The 27,702-nt window shown below is 44.0% G+C and overlaps 2 protein-coding genes across 2 annotated transcripts in view; one reads left to right on the top strand and one right to left on the bottom strand.

Annotated features, from left to right (window-relative positions):
• The window catches only part of RSPH14 (radial spoke head 14 homolog), a 193,435-nt gene that overhangs the window by 82,789 nt on the left and 82,944 nt on the right, over positions 1-27,702 (bottom strand). The gene's annotated exons all lie outside the window — the stretch shown is intronic.
• The window catches only part of GNAZ (G protein subunit alpha z), a 129,776-nt gene that overhangs the window by 49,351 nt on the left and 52,723 nt on the right, over positions 1-27,702 (top strand). Inside the window, exon 2 of the mRNA XM_066603583.1 lies at positions 9,748-10,979. Within this exon, the coding sequence (XP_066459680.1) occupies positions 10,257-10,979 (723 nt within the window). The 5' untranslated portion in view covers positions 9,748-10,256. The remainder of the gene's footprint in view (positions 1-9,747; positions 10,980-27,702) is intronic.

The following is a 27,702-nucleotide window of genomic DNA, read 5'->3' as shown; positions in this document are numbered from 1 at the left end:
TAGAGCCTCCATGCCGCCCGTATCACATCTTGTATCCAAGTTAGAGGCGGCCCAACAGGGTACTAGAGCCTCCATGCCCGCCCGTATCACATATTACATTCAAGCTAGAAGAGGTACAACAGGGTACTAGAGCCTCAATGCCTGTCTGTATGACATCTTGTATCCAAGCTACAAGCGGTACAACAGGGTACCTGCATGCCCGCCTGTATCACATATTACATCAAAGCTAGAGGAGGTACAACAGGGCACTAGCGCCTCCATGTTCGCCCGTATCACATCTTGTATCCAAGCTAGAGGCGGCCCAACAGGGTACTGGAGCCTCCATGCCTGCGCATATCACATCTTGTATCCAAGCTAGAAGCAGCCCAACAGGGTACTAGAGCCTCCATGCCCGCCCATATCACATGTTGTATCCAAGCTAGAAGCAGCCCAACAAGGTACTAGAGCCTCCCTTCAATTGTTCAGTTTTCTACAACAAATTCACCTTTTGCTCTCATATTGTAATCACTTACTTATATAAACGATACAATCACACAGAGAAACTTTCTATTCAGACAACTCCTTTTGGTGCTTGATTTTTTTTTTTTACAAGGAGTGTACTATTCTCATAGTAGTCCTATATATAGTTGTATATAGTTCTATATTACCAGCAGGCCTGCCATGATAACGTTATCTGGTTTTCTAGCTGGAGAGCCTCTCACAGAATACGCTGTGCTCTTTTACTTTACTCTTTTTACTTCCAAACATGGTAAGAATAAAAAAAATATATAAAGAATCGGCTTTCAGGGCTAAATTCCCATTTGTGCAAAATAACAGAGTTGCCAGCATTGCTTTTGAAGAGAGCCCAGATTCACAGCTCTGGGAGAAGATTCCTATGTGGGTAGACGGAATCCAGCACGCCAGCAGTAAAAGAGCAGATGAGAACTGCTTATGCATTTTCTGCTGCTAATATGCCCTTCCTATAGCTTGTGAAGGAAGATACAGAATATCCTGCTGACATGTGCACAGAACTCAGCAACAGCTACAAAACACTACCTGGTAATTAGGAGAAAATTATCTAAGTGAAGCAACATGATAAAAAGGTACATATCTACTGTCTGCCGTATACCCTGCTAGAATATTACACAGTTTTCCCTAATAAAGGAGAACCCTCAACGGACAGCTATAATTCAAGTGTCTGCAGCGCTTTTCCGAATGTTATCTATGCTTCCTCCCTGCCTGATTGTCAGAGGCGACTATATGTTCACTATCAGCCTATCATACCAGAAGTAGCTGTAATTACTGTATAGTGTCACCGCTAAAGCACATTACAATGAGCATTCTGTAGATGATATTTTTAAGGGTCTGTCTGGTGTTAGATTTCTTTAAGAGGGAAGCTGTTATCAGAAAGGCTCCCTTTAGGCCCAGTGTCTACAGGCGGATCGGATTCTGCATGCAGGAGCCCCCAGCGGTATCCGACCCTGCAAGCGGCACAGGACACTAAGTTAGCTGTCTGGGTCTTCAGTGTACTGTCCGGGTCTTCTATTTCCTGGTTTGCGGATGCATGCAGAATTGCAGGATCCGCACTGAAATGAAGCATGCTGTGATTTCTTTTCCGGACCAAAAGGTCTGCAAATCTGCATGTTTCCCTATGGGCAGCTTGATTTGTGGATCTTCCACTTGGATTCCGCAAACCAAACCCGCCCGTGGACATTGGGCCTTAGAGCAGTCTATCATATCCATGCAGTGCCATACTAAAGATGAAAAAGCAGGCAACACTACTGGCTGTGGATGACAGTCTGACGTTCAAAAAATGTGAACCCCAGTTGTCTTGCAGAATTGGAGCCTAAAGGTGAATGTACATGGTTGGATTTGAATTGCAGAATCTGTAGTGGGCGACCGCCTCCAGATTCCGCAGCAAGTACCGCCCAAAGCATGCAATGCAAAAGTGATTCTTCATGCACACAAGCAGAAACCAATTGCGGTTTCTGCTCGCAGATAAAAATCGCAGCATGCTCCATTTTCCTGTGGATTCCAAAGTCAATGGAAGCCGTCCGAAACCGTGAATTCCGCAGGAAAAGCAGGAGTTTAAAAAGACAATCTGTACGGCGCATGACAGATGGCAAGCTGTGTGGACCATCTGCAGTACAGAAAAGAAAAAGAAAATACAGGTATGCGTATATGCCGGCTGGGCACAGGGTAGGATTCCGTTGTGGGCTCCCGCATGCGGAATCCTAACTGCCCCTGTGCATGTGGCCCAATGGCGGGCTCACATGAATGGGTCGCATTCCACATGTGGATTTCCGCAGTGTAAGATCTACAATAATTCAGGGAAAGTAATTGTGAATGGTCACAGAAGATCGCAGATACAAGCATTTTTCCACGTGTATGCACAGCGTATCGTTTGCGTGAAAGATCTCTCTCCTCTCCAGCCAGCATTCCGGCTTTTCTATCTATTTTCCTATGAAGTAGCGATCGGTTCTTCCGCTTATACGCAATGTTAATTACGCACGGGCAACAGAACACTTGCGTCAATTAACTTTAATCGAGGCCGTCCACGCAATCACTGGTGTCATTAAGCACTTCTTGTTAGGACTAGGAGCTGCAAGGAAGTGTCACTTCTCCAGGCTTTGAATAGAGGAAAGTAATATATACTGTATTTTCCATGACTACACTGCAAAAATCACTGGGAGTTCTTACATCCTCCAGCATATTTCTCAGCTTCTGGACAACAAAAAGAGGGAGAGTCTTTGTGGTGCACATAAAGAATCATTGGAAATGTTTCAGTTTGGCATTGGCCAGTTTTTCTACACACTTTGTGTCATACAAGTGGTGCCTCTCATTGGCCCTCTCACAGCAAAAGTGCCCTTCAGTGACCCCTTCACAGTAATGGTGCCCCCTCAGTGACCCCATCACAGTAATGGTGCCCCTCAGCAACCCCCACACAGTAACGGTGCCCCTCAGCGACCGCCTCACAGTAACGGTGCCCTGGCATGCTGTTACCATGCGGCGGTTCCTGGTCCTCCCGGGGCGGCAGTGTGCGGGGTCCCGCGGTTGGGGCGCATCCCCCCGGCTTGTTGTCCGGCTGTCGGGGGCGCCGGTGCCTGGGCGGCGTGGTGCTGGTGGCGCGCGGCGCCGTGCGTGCACCTCTGCGTGCAGCTGCCGTGCACGAGCTCCCTTTTGTTGCGTTCTGTTGGGAGTTGGCTGTCTCCCTCTCTCCGCCCCTGGGTGGAGGCTTTTGTTTAAAGGTCGGGCAGAAACTTGCAATCACTGCCAGTTATTGGTTTCCCTCAGTGTGCTAGCTAGTCTGCCTCTGTTGGTCTCCTGCTTCTTTCATCTTGTCTGCTATACTTTGCTATTATCCACCAGGTTTTTCCATCTGCCTCAGTTCTGCTTAGTATTGTTCGTGTTGGTTATTTACATCTGCCTTTTCTGTTGGTATTCTACCCTTTCCATCCAGGTACACCAGCATCCCTTTTTCGGTCCCTAGTGAGAGTAGGGACCGCCGCCCAGTTGCCCACCTGGGTTAGCCAGGAGTGGAGGCAAGTAGGCAGGGACAGGGGTTGTGGGTGAGATCTAGGGCACCCGGGCTGGCGTATAAAGGGTAGTATACCGTAACACATGCTTCCCCTCAACAATAATACCCCCACATGTCCCCAGTCAGTTACAATGCCACCAAATTTGCCCCTCAGTAATAGTGCACCATAAATTTAAAATAGTTATGCTATTCTCTCCGGCCAAAATGCCAGAAGCAAATGGAAACCTGTTGAAACGGGGACCAAAGCTTGCAGCTTTGGTCTCTGTTTCTATAATGACAGCTTATGGAGCCGTCCAGGGTTCCATCTTAACACTGTTTTTAGCACATCAGACAGAACCCCTGGACGAGAAGGCTGAAGGGGAAACAAAGCAGTCAGAATGTGGCCCAACTGGAGAGTTTTGCTGTATTCTCCATGTACAGTTTATAGAAATATCATAACAGCAGGCTCCTCCCTCCAGCTCAGAGAGAACTGAAAATCAGAAATGGAGTCTATACAGGAGAGGGCGCCTAAAAAGTCATAGAATGGCCATAAATAATGTTATGACTCATACACACATGACCGCTTATTCTGAAAAGTCATCTGAAAGTGCAGCTATGCTTTAAGATGGCCGAATGTAAGCAGGCCTTTCTCATTTACAACATTTTTCAGAATATTTTTTAGAAAAAAAAAAATCTACAAAAAAACAAACAAAAAACGATAACAGTTGGATCTAGCTATTAGCCATTATACCCAATAGCCAGGAATATATTGAATAAGCGTAGTGTAAAACATTAGATCTGTTTTTGCCCAATAGAGAATAGTCACAATGAATGCAAATACGGGTGAAATACAGATTCATCCATAGGCCCCCTGCACACGGGCGGAAATTCTGCGGCGGGATTTCACGCTGAATTTCCGCCTGTGCCCGCCTGCATAGGATTGCATTACAAAATGCAATCCTATGCAGACGGCCGTGATTTGTCCGTGTGAAAACACAAGCGGGAAAACAAATCACGGCATGTTCTATTCCTGTGCGGGTCTGGCAGAGCCCTGCACAGAAATGTCACTCCCGACGCGCCGGCTCCGCTCTGCGCATGCGCCGGCTGGCCGGCAGCCGACACATTACAGAGCCGGAGCAGGTGAGAGCCGCACTGGTCCCTGCAGGGACGCGGGTCGGATCCCGCTATGAGAATTCACGCAGGGGATGCGACCCGGCCGTCTACAGGCGGCCATATTGTAAACACTCACCATAAATCTAAATGGACATTTTCCTTCTGCAAAATGGATGAAAGAAGTGTATGCTGTGTTTCTTAAGGCCTCATATCCACGGGCGTTTTTTCACTGCATATTACGTGTGCGCTGCACGGCCATGTGATACATGGTGAATGGAGTCAATGGACTTTCATTGATCCATGCACATGTGCATGTAAACACTGTGTCGATACGCATGAGAAATAGATCCCAGCATGCTCTATATCTCTGCGTAACACGCACCCGTGAGCCCTATACATTTGTATAGGCTGTGTATGAAACATTGTCCATACGCAATATATTGCATATGGGCGGCGTTTTCATACACAACCCTACTATAAAAAAGAATGGGGAACATAATGACCGCATGTGTGTGACACGCGAGCATGCGCAGTACACTCGCAGCCATACACCGTCACAGCTGGCAGACCCGATGTCTACAAAATCGGTAAATGCTGCGGGGAGACCTGCAACGTTCCACCGATACAGCCGTGCACGAGGCCTAAAACATGCCCATAATTTATACGCCTATGTACATAAACTCATAAATTAACATTAAAAGACGGGTGGAATATTGATTACATCTGCAGATATGTGATATTGGCCTATATGTGCACTTCCGATATAACCAAGCATGCTCATTTATTCTGACACACTGTTTTTTTCTTACAAGCACTAAACCATGTTGCAAACCTTCTGGTTGTAGTGGAACATGTTTTTGAGAAAGCTGGCACAGCTCGATTTCAAGTTGGAAAAGGGCCAAATGCATTATCTTTGACGCCTGCAACGGTCAGCACCAGATGAATACACCCCCACTGCCTCCTAGATAATTCAAAGACTGCTAACAAAAAAAATCACAACTTCCATGTGCAGCAATGATTGATAAGAAGTGCAGAACCATAACAGCCTTTGAAAAATCTAGGTCATCGTGGTTGGTTAGTGACAACACAGGAATATGGGCATCTGCCAACAAATGGCAGTTTTCTTGAAATTTGCCAGTGCATGTTACTGTTCTATCTGCATCTGTTTAGTTTACACTACTCCTTATGACATACTTGAAATCCAGACATCTCCGAGCTCCAGCAAATGAAGAGTCCTATTGACCTTGAAATCAGGCAATGGCTTTACAGACGGTCTGCACTTTGGGAGCAGGCATGAGAGTGTGCTAGTGTGAAGGTGAATGTGACAGTGTGAATGGCTTATTACATGTCTGCAGGTTCTCTCTAGTACAGCGGACATCAGTCACTGACCCGAGTCTGCAGCGGAGATCTAGGAGTTCAGTCCTTGAAGACCAGCCATAATCTCTGGAATCCCAGAACGGTAGTTCTCCCTTTTATTTACTTTGGACACACATAAAAGTGAGATGAGGAAATCAACATATGAGGAAGGCTAGTAGTGATGATGACGGGAGTATTTATTAGCCTCTAGTGTAAAAGCCCTTTTACATGGCACCAATTTAAGGCCCTTGACGAGTGCGGATCTGATATAATAAGTCCATCGGCACTCATTTAACCCCTTAGTGACATAGTCTATTTTGGGCCTAAGGATGCAACAATTTTTGGGAGATTTTACACTTTTCAAAAGCAATAATTTTTTTCCGCCCGTTGACGTGGCTATATAAAAACTTCTCATTTACGTGGCAAACTGTAGTTTTTATTGATACCATGTTTGGGGTTCATATAATGTATTGCATAACTTATTAAATTTTTTGGAGGGTAAGGCTCAAAAATACAAATTCCGCCAATGTGGGTTTTTAGGGCTTATTCCCACAAGCGTATATCGGCTGGCATTTTCACAGCCGGACAATATACGCTATCATGTGATGCGCGGGCTCGGCGTATATGCCGTCAGGGTGGAGGGTGCTGTCTTCCCCTTCCCTCCACCTCGCCAGCTCACCTCCTCTTCGGCTGTTTGTAATGGAAGGGTGCGGAGCAAAGCTCCCGCCCCCTCACCGCCGCTTGTCCGCAGCGAGCAATGGGAGGGGATGGAGCGGAGCTAAACTTAATATATGGACTATTTTTTAAAATAAATAAAAATCTATTTGTTTAATTGATTTTAACATCTCAATTTTGCCTATTAAAGGGGATATCCAGCTCATCAAAATTTGATGACATATTCACAGTTATATTGACTCTTCTCCCTCAAAACTATATGTATCTTGCATTTTATTCATTTAAATAGCCTCTGATTGTGAGCTTAGAGTATCAGTGACTGTCAAGTCTTCCTGGTTTCAATGTGCATATAGAAATAGCTGTCCTCACGGATAGGACCGCCCACTGGACCCCTTAACCCAAAATAAGCTCTTTAAATAAATAAAATGCAATTTATACAGAATCTTTTCTCACAAAACGGTATATCAATCTGCTCCGCTCCTCCTGCTCTGACACGGTGTCTGCAGTTTGGACAGCAATTTCCAGCCAACAGGATCCCTTTAAATAGTGTTCAAATAATAGTCCTAAATGTAAATGTATAGATTTCATGCAACACCTCTCCCCAGGTCTCCTGAAAAACCTGGAATATGTTATTGAACACTTGTATGTAGGCCTTAGGGCTCATTGACATGGAGGTATCCAAGTTTGGTTTGGTTAATGAAAAATGCAGTTTTCACTGCGCGTGTATGTGCATTTTTTATGCCCATTTTGCATCCGTATTCACGTTTTTTGAGTACGCAAAAAAAAAATAAATGAAATAACCGCAAAAAGGAAGCTGTCCGATACTGTGGCTCTTATGCAATCATCATTGAGGAAAGGTTTAGGGACCAGTGTCATCGTCTAGTGACGGCGTGGCAAAATCTGTTCTGCGCATGTGCGCTGGCGCATCTATACGCAGCACAGATAAAGAAGACTCCAGATAGGTATGCGGGGGCACTGGGTCAGATTCCGCTGCAGGATCCTGTCTAACGCCTACTCCAAGTGAGAGATGGCACAAATTTCATGGCAGGACAACCCGGTTGTATCAGAGTATATTCACAAGTGGCAGTTTTGTTGCATACGTTTCTGTGACTGTCCCCTTCATCTGAACAGGGCTTGCAGAAATCCACGCTCAACCACATTCAGACGTGTCTAATGGATTTTCAGTTGTAGAAATTTCTGCAACAAATCTGCAACATTTGAAAACCCATAGGGGGAGATTTCTTAAGACCAGTATTCATACACTTAATATGATGACTGCAGGTGCAAGATGCAACTAATGTATGAAGAAGCGCACATCGTTTCATGGGTTAAGCATATGCTGGGCAGTCCATGCTCCTAAAAAGAAATTTGTTCCAGCTAGGAACTGATGTAAATTAATTTATCGGACTGCGGTGGCCATGCCCCTCCCTTTTTAGAATACAGGTGCAAGTGGCGTAAATTTTTAAAAATTGCTAAATTTTAGTACAAGTGAAGCTGGACCAAAATTTGGAACTTTTTTATGGCAGTTTCATAATGATGAATTCCACCAATAATGTACATGAACTTAGCAGCATAGCAGTAATAAACCAAATAAAGATTCCTCCAGGCATAGCTGCCTTGACCCCTGATAATAAAGCTCCATTGAGGCCCACCACACCTAAGGATATGTATTGTTAAGAGAATGGATAGTCCCAGTGGCGTAGCTAAAGGCTCATGGGTCTGGGTGCAAAAGTTTATCTTGGAACCTCCCCTTCCCCCAACCCCAACTTCTCTTAACCCCTAGACCTTTCTCTGTAAATAGAGAGAGAGAATGATAAGATGAACATATTTTTAGGTGCTTCTTCAAAAGTCTATATACACATTAAAAGTTATGTATCAACTAAAATGTAATTTTGCATTTATACTAAATCTATTAATTGGTTGGAGCATAAGAAGAGTATGCGAGAGTCTGGGAGAGAGTGAGTCGGGATATAAAATGACTAACTAGTGTGTAGCAACCATGTTATCAACCTGAAATGGAGAAAGCCATCTGTCTGTCTTGTTTTCAGTCCTCTGCTGATATTGATCCCATGACATATGACCCCTGAGGAGTGACATACATAGTCTGGTCCCACATATTAATCAATAACCCTACCTATTAACATAATACTGTTCTGTTAAGAATCAATGCTGGCTTCAAAAAGTAAAATATCCATTGTTCTCTGAACCTTAATATGATACAGGGGTGATCTGTATCCGGAAGGAAGGTCAGCAAATCTTATGTGAGAATAGAAGACAAACCAATGACTTATAGAGTTTCCATCACCTGATATTTGGAGAGTGGTTGGCGCTCTACCCAGGCAGGAATTCTTTTGAAGCTATTTCACAGATTTATGTTATATACAGTTTTTCACAGTGCTAGCAGAGGAGTAATCTCCAAGTATATGACATATTAGTAGCCAAGATCATTTCCAAGACACTGAATTTTTCGTGATCACGTCTTCCTAAAAGAAAGGCTTCCATACACCTTAGTCGAAAGTTGCCCAAAATCGATGATTTTGGTAGGACCGGACAACTCCTGCATGTGTATGGGGGCCTCCCAACTTTTCCTCAACACATGATGTTAGGGGAGAGAAGGATCAGGTGCATTGAATTCTAACGCCCAATCTATTGGTTCCCCCCAGGAAATAATCCACCATCAGGACTGCCTGGCAGTGGCTTCCTCTCGAAAACCTATGAACGCTTGCCCGCTATTCTTCATGTATATAGGGTAGCTGAGAGATCTAGCCGTCGGCTGAATTCTACTGAAGGTGTATGGACACCTTAAGGAAAGGCCCACATTTAAAACTTAATGAGACGTCTAATCTTCTGCAGTACATGATTGGTTCTTTACTGACTTACAACCAGTTGTCACATTTTCTAAGCCTGATCGCCAAATCCAACACACGCCTTCATCATCATGGTAGTAATGGAGAAGTTTCTCATGTTTTTGGGTTCCTCATAAACAGGCTTACAAACTTTCTTTGCTGCAATAGTATATAGTTTTCTGAAGCTCCCGCATAATGCATATTTTGTATAGAAAGTCGAGATTCCGTCATTCCATATTTACTTTTCTTTGTGTTTACCAGGTACAGATTACTGGCAGATAGAGGACGAAGAAAGAAAAAAAACACATCAAAAAGACCAGTGGAATAGACAAGCGGCTGGCCACACAATCTCTTGTACAGAGTCGGATCTCACCATGGTAACCAGAAAATACAATTAAAAAGGCAAGTGAGGCAGAAGCAGATGAGCGGACTGCTCCTTACATTTGGACAGAAGGAAGTGAAATAATTATGCAGAAGAGAAAAGGGTATATGACGGATATGGTCACGCAGTGGAGACAGGACGGGCTATTTCATTAAAAAAGGAATGTGCCACTTCTACCTCAAGGGACGGGGAGTGCCATGACATCTGCCGAGCTGCCCATCTGTATGAGGTTGTGCTGGTCCTATTTATACACGCTTATTGGGGGTGACATTCATTCAATCTGATTGTTATCATAATTGGCGCAAGGCTGAAAGACAAACTATCTGTCAGACAGAGGAAGGATAAAGCGAGAGAAGGGGAGAATCTCCACTTCTGGCAACCGCCTACCATGGGATGTCGGCAGAGTGCGGAGGAGAAAGAGGCAGCAAGGCGCTCGCGCAGGATCGATAGGCACCTGCGCTCAGAAAGTCAGCGCCAACGTAGAGAAATCAAACTTTTGCTGCTCGGAACCAGCAATTCTGGTAAAAGCACCATTGTAAAGCAAATGAAAATTATTCATAGTGGTGGGTTCAATCTGGAAGCATGTAAAGAATATAAGCCCCTCATCATTTATAATGCCATTGACTCCCTCACTCGCATCATAAGGGCGCTTGCTACTTTGAAGATTGAGTTTCACAACCCCGATCGAGCATATGACGCAGTACAGCTGTTTGCTTTGACTGGCCCTGCAGAAAGCAAGGGTGAAATTACTTCTGAACTGCTGGGAGTGATGAAGCGACTATGGTCAGACTCAGGTGTGCAAGAGTGCTTCTCCCGCTCCAATGAGTATCATCTAGAAGACAATGCTGCCTATTACCTAAATGACCTTGAAAGGATAGCAGCTGTAGAGTACATCCCTACTGTAGAAGACATCCTGCGTTCTCGAGACATGACTACAGGCATTGTAGAGAACAAGTTCACCTTCAAAGAGCTGACATTCAAAATGGTCGATGTTGGAGGCCAAAGATCCGAAAGAAAGAAGTGGATTCACTGCTTTGAGGGAGTGACAGCGATAATATTCTGTGTGGAACTCAGTGGATATGACTTGAAGCTTTATGAAGACAACCAAACGGTAAGTTAAGAAAATCCCGATAGAAGTGGTACATTTTATAATGCTAGGTTTAAGGGAAAACTCCAAGAAATAGTTCTTAAACTTATAGGTCAACGCTGACCTTGGGGCCAAGATCTCAGGGACCGGTGTTGTACGGAGGTGCCGATATATCGGTCTGTGAACTTCAATAAACAAGGTGTCCATAGAAACACAGTACAGATAGTTGTGTTCCATTTTTGTTTTACTGACGTTCTAGGAAACATTCCTACAAACTCCTCTGAGGCAAAAAGTGCATCTTGGTGTAATTAAAGGGAGTGGAGAAGAAAACAAATAACAGAGCTGCAAGAAGCCTAGAGGAAATTGGGCATACTGTAGGTTAAAATACAACATGTCTTAATAAACACACATTTGTTTGGCTGCACTGAGTAAATAGGATTTTTTTAAAATCCCATTAAATACAATGTAACATATGGTCAATGTTGTAAATTACTGGAATAGCTCAAGGCAAAAAAGAAGGTAGGTGAATAAATGGCCTTAATAATATACAGCAACTCCAAACAGCTGCAATCCTTGCCGTCTCGGCTCTGAGACCACCATACATATGCGTACAATACCTTAAGTGCAGAAGGGTGAGCCCTTAGATGCAGCACTGTTTGTGTGGTGTAAATAACCTCTAATGAGTTGAGTAGGTGCTACATGTATTCTTGCTATAAAGTCTTACCTAATAGATCAAGGTGTTCCATATAGAGCGCTCGATGTCTCACAGCATTTAGTATATTTTTTTGTGCACAAGTGTTTATAGAACAGTGGAGTTATATGAGAGAATGGGCAGAAAGTTCTACCGATGGGTAAGGACACACAGACTAGCTGGCCACATGTGGCCAAGCCATGGCTACTCTCGGTGGCTAAAAGCCACACAATTTACCAGCAAAGTCATGTATCCATTAATTACCATGAGTGGGCCTAGTTTCAGCAGCCGGACTAAGTTTCCTCACCCTATTTATACTGTTAATGTCTTTTAATTACAACTAATGAATGGATACCATGAGATTTGTGTGTCTTCTTACTCAGAATAATACACTGCATACCAAAATGAAAGAGCAGATTAGCACACTTCCTAACACAACTAGTCACCCAGTCACTAAAATATAGTATAAATAAGGCCTTATGATGCAGAAAAGGGAAGAATGGGAAAAATACCGTAGTGCTGTGAAGTGGTATGTGGAAAACCTCCGTAGATTCAACATGACTAGATTGACGAACATAAGATGTTTGGAAGAATGCTTGTAAATGTTTTAAGAACTGATTATTTTAATTAGTAAGGACTTCAGGATAAACTACATTTTCAGTGTACCAACTTCCATTTGAGCGTACCCATTGAACTGTTCGCCGTCCACAGCTTGGTCTTCCACGTTTTGGGGTCATGGCAACAGTCAAACTGGTAAGCAGTTGATATGAACGTTGCTCAGCAACGCTTGACTCTCCCTAGTGGCTGTTGGCTGAAGCACAACAGCGCTGCTAGACTAAGGCCTCATGTCCACTAGCTAATTGGAATTGCGGATTCCGCAGCGGATTTTACCCCTAGGGAATCATTGGCCATTCGCGGTCGATTAAATTGATTTTTGCACCCGCGGATGGCATTTTAAAAAGAATTGCGTTTTTCACACGTGGGAGAAAAAACGCGGCATGCTCCATTCTGCCGCGAATACAGTGCGGATCGGCAACATTGCTATCACATTGATAGCAATGTGTGCAGATATCAGCATGCAAAAAAAATACCATTTAAAGCAAATCCGTTGCAGATTCTGCGTGGATTGTATTTTTCTAGTGGACATGAGGCCTAAGGCAGACAAATTCGGATTTAAAATCCGCAGCGTTTTTCCTGCACGCTGATCCGCGCCCCATAGGGATGCATTAGACACCCGCAGGTAGTTAAATACCTGCGGATGTCATTTTTCCCTGCAGGCATGGGTCCCGCGTGCAGGAAAAAATCCGGACATGCTCCATTCAGGCGCGGGTCTCCCGCAGGCTTCTATTGCAGCCTATGGAGAATGGAGAATCCGTAGCGGGCCACATTTTCCTCGTGTACATGAGGCCTTAACATAGGAACTTTGACCTTGCCCGACAGTCACTCAATTTATCAAACTCTAATTTGATGATTTTACGGCTGTGCTGAGGAGGTCACAAATCTAATGACACCAAAATCATCCACCAAAGATCACGCAAAGGTGTCAAAGTGCGGTGCAAGAAAGTCTGCAGTTTTTTTTATATTAGAAGATGTGGCAAAATGGTAGTTGAATTTTATACACCATTAGATTAAGGGCCCTGATTCATGGAATACGCATGCAAATTTGAGCGATAATTGTTTAATGTAAACATGGCCAACGATTGGACGATGAACAAGAATTAATTCACTTGTCGTTCATTTTATGCAGACATAAAAATAATTTGCATGTCGTTGCGTGTAAACTGATTGTTTAGTCGTTCACATTCACTGATGCAGTAAATGTGAATGCCTCAGCGATATGCGAACAATTTATCTGTCTGAATAAACATGTCAGCATTCGCTTGTGCAAACTATTCATGGCTCCATAACAAAGGAGCCTAAGCCAGATCGCTTTAATATATATTTAACAGTTTTGAATTTTCTTGTAATGATATATGAGCTGTGTATACGACTTTGTTCACACTGACAGAGTTTTCCACCAGGCATTCCAGTATTTTTGACGTAACAAAAAGTGCGATTCTTGCCGTCAAAATCCTGGATTCCTGATGAACCACTTTAAAAGGCTTATCTAGGCATGAAAAAAAATTGAAATCAGCTGAGAGTGGTGAAAAAGCATTAAAAAAAAGAAAGACAACCAAAAAAAACCCAATTAACGTTTTCCCCTTACCCAATCCCCCACTACTCCTGTTCTTCTGCAGCCCGCTTCCCTGCTGCCCTCCACTTCCTGCTGCGTCAGCGACTCCAGGGTCATGTAACCACTGCAGCCAATCACCAGCTCACTTCATCCATTGACTGACTGCAGCAGTCACATGTCCCTGTGTCTAGTTGTCATCTTTGCTGCAATAGGAAGTAGGGAGCAGTGGTGGATTGGACACTGTTCAATAGGGAGCAGTAAGGAATTAGGTGAGGTGAATATGGATTTTTAAATCTTTTGCCACCACTCTCTAAATCAGATATCCACCTTTCACTATGCTAGTTGTCGAAGGGTTTCATGTATAGAAATATTAGGTGGAGCAGCTGTTCTAATTTTTACACTCCAGGTTGAAAAAAAAGATAGAAAAGCCCAGAATGGCTGATGTGAGTCCAATATCTGGTAGCCTGGAGAAACCTGGTCAGATACCATATATACTCGAGTATTAGCCGACCCGAGTATAAGCTGAGACAATAAGTTTCACCACAAAAAACTGAGAAAACTTATTGACTCGAGTATAAGCCGAACTATACTCGAGTATATGCTAGGTAAAAAAAAAACCTTCATACTCACCTCCCAGTCGGCGTCTGTGTGACGAGCTGCTTGAATTCTCCCCGCTGTCATCCCCCGCTGTCCTCTCTGCCTGGCTCTGTCAGTGCTGTGTAAGTAAGCGCTGTGAGCTGTGATTGATTGAGTGCCAGCCAATCACAGCTGGCACTTGATCCATTTACAGTGCTAACTTACACAGCACTGATGGCTGTGTATTTGAAACCCGAGCAGGGAGATGACAATTCTAAAGCAGCTTGATTGGCTGTGAATGATCGAGCGCCGGCTGTGATTGGCTGACGCTTGATCCAATCACAGCTCTTACTTACACAGCGTTGATGGCAGGGGATGACAGAGCCGAGCAAAAAGGATGACAGCGGAAAGAATTAAAGCAGACTGCTGCACCATCGCCGATGACACAGATGCCGGCTGGGAGAGGAGTATGGAGTTTTTTTTTAAAGCTTTGCCTGACCCGAGTATAAGCCGAGGGGAGCTTTTTCAGCACAAAAAAATGTGCTGAAAAACTAGGCTTATACTCGAGTATATACAGTGGTTCACACAAGTAAGGCTGGGTCCACATCTGTGGTTGAGCGCAGTTAGGAACCTCAATCACGGATTATGGAAATAACCTGGACAAAATAGTGCAACATGCTGCAATGTTTTTTCATGTACGACGATGGTCACCATGATAATAAATTGGTGGACCTCGTTCTAGTCAACAGTGTTTGTTGGGCGCGGTCGGTGCTCGTCATCTGATAGCATCCCTGTTATTTTCTTGTATCTCTTCCTACAATGAAATAGAAAAACTAGAAGTAAGAGCGCAGATGTGAGCGCAGCCTAATTACAAAATAACGGATACATTATGAACAACATGTTAGTGTGACAGAGGTTAGAATTACATTGCATTCACCAAAATGACAGAAAATCAATGGCCTTTTAAAGGTCTGTGCCAAGGACAGAATCATTAGGGCACAATGAATGTCGCTCTGCTTCTCGCTCTGCCCGGACATAGATCATTCATATCTTTATGTGTATAATGTGCCAGCACTGCCGGTTACAGTATGCCTTCCTGAAAAATACAGGATTATATTGTTTTCTTGCAAAAGCTTGTGGGAAAATTGACAGACTGGTCAATAATTCTAAGAAGCTCAGTTAAATGGAAGATCAGGGAAAATAACTCCCTTCAATTATGCAGCAGATCAAAATCAAATCGAACAGAGCAAGCAAACAGAACTTTGGACAAAGACTAATAATGTTATAGAACTGAGAATTGAAGAACTTGATTATTATTATTTAGTTATAAATTTCCATCAGCCTCCACAGCCTTTACATAGCGCAATATTGGGGAAACATATTTTAACAATTACCGAAAGGCTGCAAGGAACAGACAAAAGACAGCAATGTTCAGGAGAGATTTTTGGTAAAAGCTCGTGATGTTAGGCTCCGTTCACATTTCTATTCTTCTGTTCTGCTAAAAGAAAGGTGTGCTGGAAGCATCAAAATTATGGGAACCAGCAGCAACTGACTGGACCCATTGATTATAACTGGTTCTGTCCAATTTCCGTTATAGAATCATAAAATGGTAGAGTTGAAAGGGACCTCCGGGGACATCTGGTCCAACCCCCTGCTCAGTGCAGAATTCACTAAATCATCCCAGACAGATGGCTGTCCAGCCTTTGTTTGAACACTTCCAATGAAGGAGAACTCACCACCTCCCGTGGTAACCTGTTCCACTCATTGATCACCCTGTGTCTCCTCCCTTTCAGTTTTATCATCATACTGGGAAAAATAGCTTTTTTTCCAGCATTTATGACGGAAAGCCATGATGGAAACCACATACAGAAGTGTGAACAGAGCCTTAAAGGGATTTTCCTATTTTTAAAAAATGATCACCTAGCCACAGGACAGGTGACAATTGTTACAGGTGTATTCTAGTGACAATAAGTTGTGAATAGGGGATATTAACTGATATCCCCTATACTGATTGCCAGAATGGTGGTCCTGTGCCCCCGAGATATTATCAGAATGAATGGAGCAGCAGCGTACATGGTCAGCCATTGCTCCATTGGCTACAATGAGAGCACCAGAGATTGCCAAATACTTCAACTTGGCTATTTTCTGCACTCCCATTGAAATGAATGGAGCAGTGGCCAGGCATGCATAATGCTGCTCCATTAATTTTGCTAGTCTCTCAAGGCATACGGGACCCCCGTTCTGGCAATTGTTGGGAGTCCCAAAAGATGGATCCCCACTGATCAGCTAGTTATCCTTTATCAAGTGAAGAGGGGATACCTTTATGTCATTGGAATATCGCTTACAGTGCCCATAACACGTGTTGCCCTGGGGGGAGAGTTGGGAAACCCCAAAAATAGTTGGAGGGTCCCATGCTGCTGCTACATACAATCCTATGGGAGATATAGCAACAGCCAAGTGAGAATGCTTGGCTGTTTTCCTGTGTATCATAGAAATATATGTTTGAAGAATACATCTAAAATAGACTGAGGACTAATTAATATAGGCGTATTGGCACCGCGTATTACGCACTCGTATATCACGTGCACAACACGCAGTAAATGGATGCAATGAACTCCTATGGAGGGGGCACTGTGTATAAATCGCAGCATGCTCTATTTCTCCATGTTTCATACGCAGCCCCACTCTGCACAGAGCAGGGAATTTGAAAAGAAGTCACACTGCGCATGTACGTGATGCGAGAATCCCAGGCATGCGCAGTGCCAATCGTAGCCCAACGCGTTCTCTGCCGGCAGAGCATGGGGGCTGTGATGAGTACATCACTCACAGCGTTATACTCATACGGCCGTGTGAAGGAGTCCTATAACTGAAGTATACGGTAATGCTCCCATAGGTTTCTACCATAGATGTCAATGAGCAGATCGATCCAAATTTCTGGCATATGTTTGCATACATTGGCACAGTATATCTTTTGACCTGTCTGAAACGACAAAGCCAAGTATTGATCAGGGTGTCCCTCCAGGATATTCACTATGTGCTTGTTCAAGGTTTGTAAATAAAGATGAGCGAACGTACTCGGATAGGCACTACTCGTCCGAGTAATGTGCCTTATCCGAGTACCGCTGTGTTCGTGCTGAAAGATTCGGGGCGCTCCGCTGCTGACAGGTGAGTCGCAGCGGGGAGCGGGGCAGAGCGGCCGGGAGAGAAGGAGAGAAAGATCTCCCCTCCGTTCCTCCCCGCTCTCCCCTGCAGCTCCCCGCTCCGCAGCACGTGCCGAATCTTTCAGCACGAGTACAACGGTACTCGGATAAGGCACATTACTCGGACGAGTAGTGCCTATCCGAGTACGTTCGCTCATCTCTATTTGTAAATATAGTATAAAAAGTGCATTTACATGTATGATAATGTGTATGTTACCGTATATGCATTGGTTTCCCATGCACCACTTATATTGCACCATGCTTTGGTGGGTGCACTCTTCCCCTCAGCTGCAAAATAGCTCCAATTCATCAAAAAGTCTAAGGCACCAATTCTCACATAGGATACTTAATCTCTATTGATTTCTTCCATAGAGGACATCCAGCAATATTTCAGCCTTTATTAAGCCAGATATAGTGTGCAGAAAAAACAGGCGCGATTCACTTTTATACTGCGGGTGCCTTGGACTGTTGGATGATGATTTACATGTCCCTAGAACGACTGGTTTCTCCAATTCTTGCCATTGGTAGTAACATACTTTATACAATAGGTCATATGTAGATTTTATGGTCTTTAATTGTAGCCTTTAATCACCCCATATATGGCAAAATACATAAACACATTACCTAGGTGAGTTCACGGCACCAAAAGTGGACCAATTGGGGCAAAACGGTCCTGTCTATAGCTATTTGAAGGCTAAGATTACACATTACCCAGTTAACCTGGCTATACATGCTAGATAACTGTCAGCCAGGCGCTGGTTAAGGGTAACAGCTAGCCCTCCCCATACCCTTGCTGAGTGTGCATGTGTTCTTAATGGGGAGAGGGCAGTAAGCTAGACTTCTCTGGTGGTGGCTTATCTTCCCTGAGAATAAAAGGATCGGACATGTTGAAATCCAACTTCCTGATCCTTCTCTCTCCTGAATCTGTCACCGTAGGAGAGTCAGGAGGCCCCATACACATTAGATAGTTAGCCAATCCAAAGTTGATAATCCCCAGAATGATTGATCGAACAATCGTTCATAATTACTGTCCAGGGTAACCATGGGCAGCAAGCAAAAGATAAACCATAATACACTTATTTGTTGTTTACTGCATCTTAAAAATGATTGTTCATCACTCATCATGTATCTGCCGTGCCATTAAGGCCAGCTGCACACGGATGGATTTGCAGTGCGGAATCTGCCTCTGGATTCTGCAGCAAATACCGCCCATGGCATGCTGGGAAAATTTGTTTTTTCCTGTAAATTAATTGCGATTTCCACTCGCAGAGGAAAAATGATAGCATGCTGTATTTTTGTGCAGATGGCTTTCATTGAAGTCACTGAAAGCTGTCTGATCTGCGGCCCTTCCGCTGCGGGCTCCCGCATGCGTTATCCGACTCTGTCGTAATGGAAACAGCAGAAGTCTGGGTCACACAAACAATAGCCGGCTCAAAACACCCCACAAGACTCTAGTAATATATAAAGGCAAACCTTGGGAGCTTTAATAACCTGCTAATATAGATGATCAGTGATCATCTCAGCAATCTATCTGTTGTGTACAAGAACCCTTCCGGGTAACTTGTTATTGGGAGGGTTATCTGAGTTGCATGTTTGCACGCTATAAGCCCAGGGCTAGCAGTAATCTTTTAAGAATTTTTTTTTTTTTAGCAGGTCAGATCATTTTTGCATCACATAAAGCTAATAATATTTAATTTCGTTATACAGCCATTAAGACTACAAAACCGACATTTTCTCTTAGAATGCACCAGAAATTTCTGTGTGCAAACCCAAGAAAAAGTTTAGTGAAATGAGTACTGCGGAGTAATTAGGCTGGTAAGGAAAAAATAAATAAATCAAGATTTGTGAGTGCGATTGTGGTGGATGTACTAAAACAGACTTCCATCTATTACAAGATGGTGATGGTTTCATAGTGCTGGAAAATAAAGATGAGCGAGCATACTCACTAAGGACAATTGCTCGATCGAGCATTGTCCTTAGCGAGTATCTCTCCGCTCGGAAGAAAAGGTTCGACTGCCGGCGCGGGGGACAGGTGAGTTGCGGCCATGAGCAGGGGAGAGCGGGGGGGGGGGAGAGGGAGAGAGAGATCTTCCCTCTGTTCCTCCCCGCCGGTAACCGAATCTTTGCTCCCGAACCTGCAGGTACTCGCTAAGGGCAATGCTTGATCAAGCAATTGCCCTTAGCGAGTATGCTCGCTCATCTCTACTGGAAAAGCATGGATCTAGCAGCTTGTACAGTTTTGCAGAGCGGGCAGGAAAACACAGGATAATCAGATACGGCACAGCAGGAAAACTTCTATCATTCCATCCATAGAGAGCATGAGAAACATGAAAAGCCAAAGATAAATAGAAGTGCTGACACATAAACATTGATGCGCGTGTTTCACTCGGTGCCTGCACTTGTTAGGATGAAGTTTTCTGTCATGTGACCTGTATCCCTCCCGCAGAATGCGTAGGACAACCACTCTACGAGAAAACCAGACGGGGGGGTATGTCTTTATTCAGGGTTCTATGGACACCATCCGTCACCTCCAGAAGGCTGATCTCTAGTTCATTCATTAGTGCAACCTACATAAACTGACAGTAAAGCAGCTCCATCATCTACTACATAGACATAAACATTAAAAGATCTTTCAGGTAAAAGTTATTTTTTAGGAGTTGTAGAAAATGATCTTATTTTATATCTATGGCTAGCTTAAAGGGAACCTGTCACATGGTCCAATCTGCAGGCATCATGTTATAAAGCAGATTGATACATAGTACTGTGGGAAAAGATTCAGTGTAACCTGTATGTTATGGATTGAAATCCCTTCTTATTCTGGGTTTAGGAGTCCAGTGGGCGGTCCTACTCAGTGACTGACAGCTATCTCTACATGCACACTGATATGTAGTAGGCAGTCAATCACTGATCAGGACCGCCCACTGGACTCTTAATCACCAAAAGGTCAATAGGGTACAACTTATACTGAATCTTCATCTACTAAACTATATATAAATCTGCTGAGCTCCTCCTGCTCTTTAACGTGCTGGTAGATTGGATACCATTCCGATGGTGACAGGTTCCCGTAAAAGACTTAGGATGCTTTTACACGTAACGATTTATTGTTCACACGAACGAAAGATGTCAGACTTTGCTCCTTCGTTTTTGTGCAGCCTGTTTATACAGGTAGATAAATGTGAATGACTGAACGATTGGTATTTAAACAGAACAACTAGCGAGCGAGTCAGTGAATTATCATTCATCGTTCAATCGCTGGCCGTGTTTACATAGAACGATCCAGCAATTTTATTTAAATGATAATCATTCCGTCTAAACGCACCTTAAGGCCGCCTGCAGACGGGCGGAAATTCCGCGGCGGGATTTCCCGCGGGATTTCCGCCCTTGGAAGCTGCCATAGCATTACGTTAACAAACACAATCCTATGCAGATGGCCGTGATTTAGCCTCATGAAATCTCGCGCGACAAACAAATCGCGGCATGCTTTATTTCTGTGCGGGGCACATGAAAGAGCCGGGCTTGCGGGAGAGGTGAGTGCCCGCGCTGCTCTCTGCAGACGCTCGGGTCCCGCTGCGAGAATTCTCGCAGCCGATTCCGACCCGGCCATCTGCAGGCGGCCTAAGTGGACACATTCATCTGCAGTTAAAAAAAGAGTTGTTTTCACAAGACAGCCCCTACATGTATGCCCTAGTGGTGCACAGGGACATTATAGAGGCACCCTTTCTATTAGAGCAGAAAATTGCACCTGCTTTGGAGGACTGGCCATGTACTATATGAATGTGAGCCCTGTAATATACACTCTTTACGACACGCGTGTCAAACACGGAGCCCACCGGTTGCAGGCTGGGTGAGTGGAATGCCTGTAGGGATGCTGGGTGGCCAGAGGCAAATAGGGGGTTGCTATTACTACTGGGATTACTATGGGGGGGTCACTTATTACAACTCGGGTCAATAAAAAGAACACTTAATACTGGGACCACTATGGGGGGCACTATTACTATAAAGTCTTACAATTACAATTGGTCCTTAGAGGGCCACATCAGCCTTATGGTTACCTTCAGCAAAAAGGAGTTTGACACCCCTGCTTTAGGAGAAGGCAGCAGTCCAAAATTTCGCACAATGGCTTCCATTTAGAAAGGGGTTATCGGGTTGATCCAATAGTCAGTGATAATGACAAGATCCATGATTCAGTATTCTAGGGACCTCACATTGTTGAGCTGTTTGGTTATCTTTGTGCCTGAAGGGAACAAGTTGTTTGCTAGTGATTTTCCTTCGCTCCCGATAAAAGGTTTATTCAGACGACTGTAATATCAGGCTACGTGCTGTCTGTGAATACCGCGGACAACTTGTTTTGTGAGATTCCTTCTTATTAAAAAGTGTAGTCATACAGTTAAAAAAACGGCAACACATGCTGCTCAAACATATGCCAAGAGAACCCACTTCTGACATGCGTCAGATTCATGTAAGTGTACACACATGGTTCATACCTGGCTACTAACCTGTGCTCCAATCTATATTTTTTTTAAGAACAGATTTAAAGGCGCCTTCACATGGCGGAGCCTACTGCAGAATTTTTAAGGCATAATCCGCCGGTAAGACTGTGGCAGAAATCCCCGGATATTTTGCTGCAGTTTTCGCTGCTGATCTACATTCATATATAGCTCTGAGAATGGACAAAATCCATGTGCCGAATTACCGACTCCTTTCTCCACAGATTTGCGTACAGGAATGACCTGTCACTGATTCACGGCAATCTGCATGAAAAACGCATCAGAATTTTGCTTGCGGATTGCCTATCGGCAGCGTTAAATCCCCTTATGGACTCGCGGCAAAAACTGACAGCTAAAGATTTCTGCCGCGGTTTTGCAGGTGGATTGCACGTGGCAATTTCTGCAGCGGATTCTGCCATGTGACTATAACTTAAGGGTGCATTCACATGCGCTATATTCTTGAGCGGATCTGTGACAAAATCCGTAATCCATTTGGTGCTGGGGATTTCTGTTCAAATCCGCATCAGATTAAACTTTTCTAGTTGAAAATCCACAGCTATTCCTCTATGTGTGAACGTACCCTAACGGAGTATTGTCATGTGGGCACCCAACTCTATCCACTGGTAAGATATCCAGGCTCCGAGAGGTGGTCGAGTTTGATGGAAAATGCCAAGCCCCCCGTGCTACACTGTATCTGTAACTCCCATAGAAGTGAATGGGAGTTACGAAGATGGTGTGGCACAGCGAGCTATGCTGTTTACGTAACTCCCATTCACTTAGGTAGGGGGACCCACATCCATCACACATTTATGGCAGATCCTGGAAATACGTCGTAAATGTCTGAGATGGGAATACATCTTTAAATGTTTTCTAAATATTTCTGTGAAACACAATGAAAATCTATTATTGACTGAAATCCACAAAGGATATTACCTCATCCTTTTTAGATTAGTTAATTATTAATTTCCAGACAATTTACTCCATCCCAATAGCAGATCACTTTCTACAATGTTGCGACCACATAAACGTGGTCAACCATTAATGCCTTCCAATCTCAAGCTTTAGAAATCACACAATACAGCCAGCTTCTAGACTCTTGTTATTAAAGCACAACCAAATTGTTCTCATTTACTGTAATTATTCCATTTGTTCCCAGACGTAGATAAGTCATGTAATAACAGGATTATGAATGCGAGGCTTTATGGGTTAACCGCCTGGTGTATCCTTTCATATATTATCCTAAAACTATTTCCTTTAAAATCAGGCTTGAAGAGATTATTGGGTCACATCTATTTGACATGTCAGCTTTTGCTTTACTACTAGAGATGAGCGAACGTACTCGTTTCGAGTAATTACTCGATCGAGTACCGCTATTTTCGAGTACTTCAGTACTCGGGTGAAAAGATTCGGGGGGCGGCATGGCGGCGCGTGGGGTAGCAGCGGGGAACAGGGGGGAGCCCTCTCTCTCTCCCTCTCCCCCCCACTCCCCGCTGCAACCCCCCACTCACCCACGGCGCCCCCCGAATCTTTTCGCCCGAGTACGGAAGTACTCGAAAATCGCGGTACTCGGGTGAAAAAGGGGCGTGGCCGAGTACGCTCGCTCATCTCTATTTACTACCACAAACAATAGTTGCCATCGTTGTAGCCAAGTCTGAGCCACACAGCCCCTTGCATGGACTACAAGAACATATGGGGTGCTAATTGTCTGTCTTCATTTTTTGACATACATACTCTTGATGTAATCTCCAGTCAAAATGATTTGAATGGAGAAGCTTTTCAAGATGAACTCTTTTTACAATGGGGTCAGCCGGGCGATAAGCTGATCTTGCCAGGGAAAGTTAGAGCTGGCCATACATTTCAGACTTTGCACAGTAGAAGATAATGTTACATTCATGGATCACCATTGAATACGGGAGTGGGTGAAGTTCGCCATTACAAGAGCCGCTCTTTGTAAGTGGCTTTCCAGCCTGACTAATAGACGAGGCCCCAAGTTGTTTGACTGCAAATCTCAAAATACTTTGTTTTCTCTAAATGTTCTATGCAATGAATAACAGCTGTGGTAGCAGATACTGCCCACCCAATATATCCCATAACTTTCTGTCCAGCTGCAATAACAAAGCTTATAAACAAACAGGATGCTGTCAATGGAAAGAATAGTCTTGTGGCTAGTATACAGCATGAAGTGATTGGAAGCATTTCTGCGGGACATGTACATCTATGAACTTAACATAGTATGTTAGGCTGAAGGGAGGCAATGTCCATCCAGTTCAGACTGTTTCCACCCCCTTGTTGATACATAGGGCTTTTGAGCACTATCTCACGATTCCTCACATTGCATGCTTGATCTATGTTTTTTTATGTGTGATCATACAACTAGAATAATTTGCATAGCAAAACATATTTGTGATACCATCTGTATAACTAAGATTTTCCGAGATAATGAAAATGTGTCCAAAGCCAGGAATTGTGATAAAATAACAAAAAAATGTTAACCAGCTTAAAGGGCCACACGATTGAAAACACATTTTTCCATCCGTGCACCGCTCACCTGATTGTCTGTCACTCTGGATGTTTCCTTAGTTTATTGCTGTGCTGCTATTAGTGTAGTAGGTCTCCACCTGTTGTATGGGTTGGCCAGGTGACCTACAGGTCACGCCCAGTTTCACGCCTCGGTGGAGACATACTACAGTATCGCTGGCCCGCTTACAGAGCACCAGCAGGGAGTAGGGGCAGCTGGAGATTTCTCTCCCCCCATCCCACTCCATTTACTTGAGCAGCAACCGTTCATAATGAACGTCCGCTGCTAAAGTGAATGAAGAGGGATGGGGGAGAGAAATCTCCTCCAGCCACCCGCCTCTCTACAGAAGCCATTCAGTACTGAATGGCTGCTGCTAAAGTGATTGAAGAGGGGCAGGGCGGAGCGAAGAGAGAAATCTCCTCCGGCCACCCTGCCTTCTTGTTCAGCAGGACTCTTAGAACTAGGATGATCAGGGATATAAATGAATAAAATTCAAGTTCTAGTGACTCTTTTCCCACAACACTATATATCAATGTGCTCAGCTCCTCTGGCTTTATAACATGCTGCCTGCAGATTAAACAGCATTTTAATGGTGACAGATTCTCTTTAAATTACATGGGAAATCTCATTAGACTGCCGTTGACATTCCTTAATTCAATGACAACTACTGAATGCAGGAAAAAGAATCCGTATATCTAATTTTCAATGAAAGTTTTGATCTGTTGAAAGTGATCATTTAGTCACTAGAGGCACAATGATTCTTGCAAATAAAATGGCCTCATTGCTTGACGTTCTGTAACTGGCATTAGGACTGTGAGGTCCGAAAGAAGGCAAGAGAGGGTTAATGATTGCCGATACTGAAGTATACTAAGTTACTAAAATTCACAGTAACACACATAGCTAACTTGCTGCCGATTTCACCTCTTCAATTTGAATTTGATTAAAAACTGTGAAATCTGCCGCCGATCCGCAACAAAATCTGCAGCAAATCATCTGTGTGTGAATGCACCCTAATGGTCTGGCACAGTCATCAGATGTCGGTCCAATAGAGCAGCTTCGGGATGTGGGGAACAAGAGACTTTCAGCATGAAGATACAGCTAAGAACTGCTGTCATATTAACATGGAACAGAATCCCAGTTCAACCCATGAATCGGCCACTAAGTGTGTATCTGTATATCTGTATTTATTTATGCACTGGACAAATTTGTCAGGTTTCCATGGCAACTGCAAAATCATCCTTGCCGACTGATACATCTTGCAGCCTGCATTGCCTTCGACAGAGGGTGCTTCCACCCACTGCCTAATCTACGAAGCTGGGCTGTCACTACTTTTGGCTCCATCTATCCCAGTCATAGACAGCTCCTTCCGGGTACGCACACAGCGGCTGTCAAATGTTAGTGCCGTGATCTCAGCAGAGGGCCCCACTTGGGATACAATAATCATGATTGCATAGGGTTGTACAAAGACCTCGAAATTGTTCTACAGAATGCCAACAACTCCATTCAGTTTTATGCCAACGACGGAGCAGGATCCATTGACATGCAGCCTTCACTACCATACGGACTGAGCACAGTTTTGAAATCGGAATCATTTCAATAACAGCGGTAGCGATGATTGTAAGTGATTGCTATGGGTCATTCACATGCAGCAATTATTACTACATTCTCTCAGAATTAATTGGACTGCATAAAATATTGCGGCACGTAAGCCCAGCCCTACTCAAGGCAATCGTCCCAACTTTTATTACAAGCCATTTAATAGAATATCTTCCATTATTAATCCATGCGCTCCGTGGCTGCAGGGAATATAGTGGAGTGGTGTACAACCTCCCCGAAATGCACTGCTCGCATAAATGTCACTCCATCTGAAGTCCGTACAAGTATGGCCGTGAACCAGTGTCTGTCTGTCTACAGCAATATACACAACTGCGTATCGCTGTAAAAAGCCTGAGTGTGCATTCTGCTCCGTGCAGGATCTATGCAGTTGGTTTCCCGGTACATGACTGTACACAAAGGGTTAAAATAACTATTTGAGACTGGCCATGACAAGCCTCAATCTCTGTACTGACAGATGTCAGAGTTACTTAAGAAATTGCCATACAGCCCATCCCCCATTGTCACTTTCCTTATCTTATTGTCTTTCTGATATAGAAGCGCTTGAGTGCACTAATTAGAGAATGGCGCAGAGCTCTCTGTAAACCTTGTAGCACTTGGTTGGGGGTTCCTAGTAGACGGGTGTGGCAGTCAAGTACATAAGGAAGTCCAGCTCAGCAGATACATATTGTGGTATCATGTCATTAGGAAGCACAGGTTTAATGATCAGAAAATCTGAGCTGCAGGCCTGCGAAGATCCTCAGCACCATAGCTACTAATTAATTTAAATGAAGACCGTCCTTTGCATCTGCCAAGTGGCTGCGAGGATAATATTGATTATCTCATCTCTGGGGGCTTATTAGAACCTACACACAGGGATAGAAAGAGTGATGACGGCACATTGCTGTTTTTGGGGAGGGGGGTAAATAAATCTTGTTATTTATATAGCGCCAACTTATTCTACAGCGCTTTCAGGTAATTTGTTTATTACCCCCCTGCCCCACACACACCAAGCTGAATACTCATTTTACCGGCCTCGGGAAACACTGCCATAAGGGAGACAAGAAACAGAAAACCTAACACCACCTCAACATTACCTTAATTAGACTGGTCCATCAAACCTCACTACATCTTCCTGTACCAGGCTGGTCTCACACGACCGGATTTCGCGATCGTCACCGACGCAGTATTCAGTGGAAATAAAATGTGGGCTACCGCATGCGGAATCTGAGCCATGCATATGAGACCAGCCTCAGTCTCTAAGTATCAATGTCTAAATCAATAATGAGTTTTCTACTGTGGACATAGAATGGATCTAACCTCCCCAATTGTCCCAGAATTCTGACATCTTATATATTTCAGCACATTCACTAAACCCAAACCTTACAAGTACCATATTTCTCCACTCGTTTATCAGTGGTGAGGTGGTGGCCGTGCACCATCTAGCAATCAGAAGTCATACAAGAAAAAAGGCTTTGGCTGTAATTGTCTTTCTACTAGCAGGCGCCT

Source organism: Eleutherodactylus coqui, chromosome 5, assembly GCF_035609145.1.
Source record: "Eleutherodactylus coqui strain aEleCoq1 chromosome 5, aEleCoq1.hap1, whole genome shotgun sequence".
Lineage (NCBI taxonomy): Eukaryota > Metazoa > Chordata > Amphibia > Anura > Eleutherodactylidae > Eleutherodactylus > Eleutherodactylus coqui.
The sequence above is the reverse complement of the archived record's forward strand: the minus strand, read 5'-3'. Positions and strand labels throughout refer to the sequence as shown.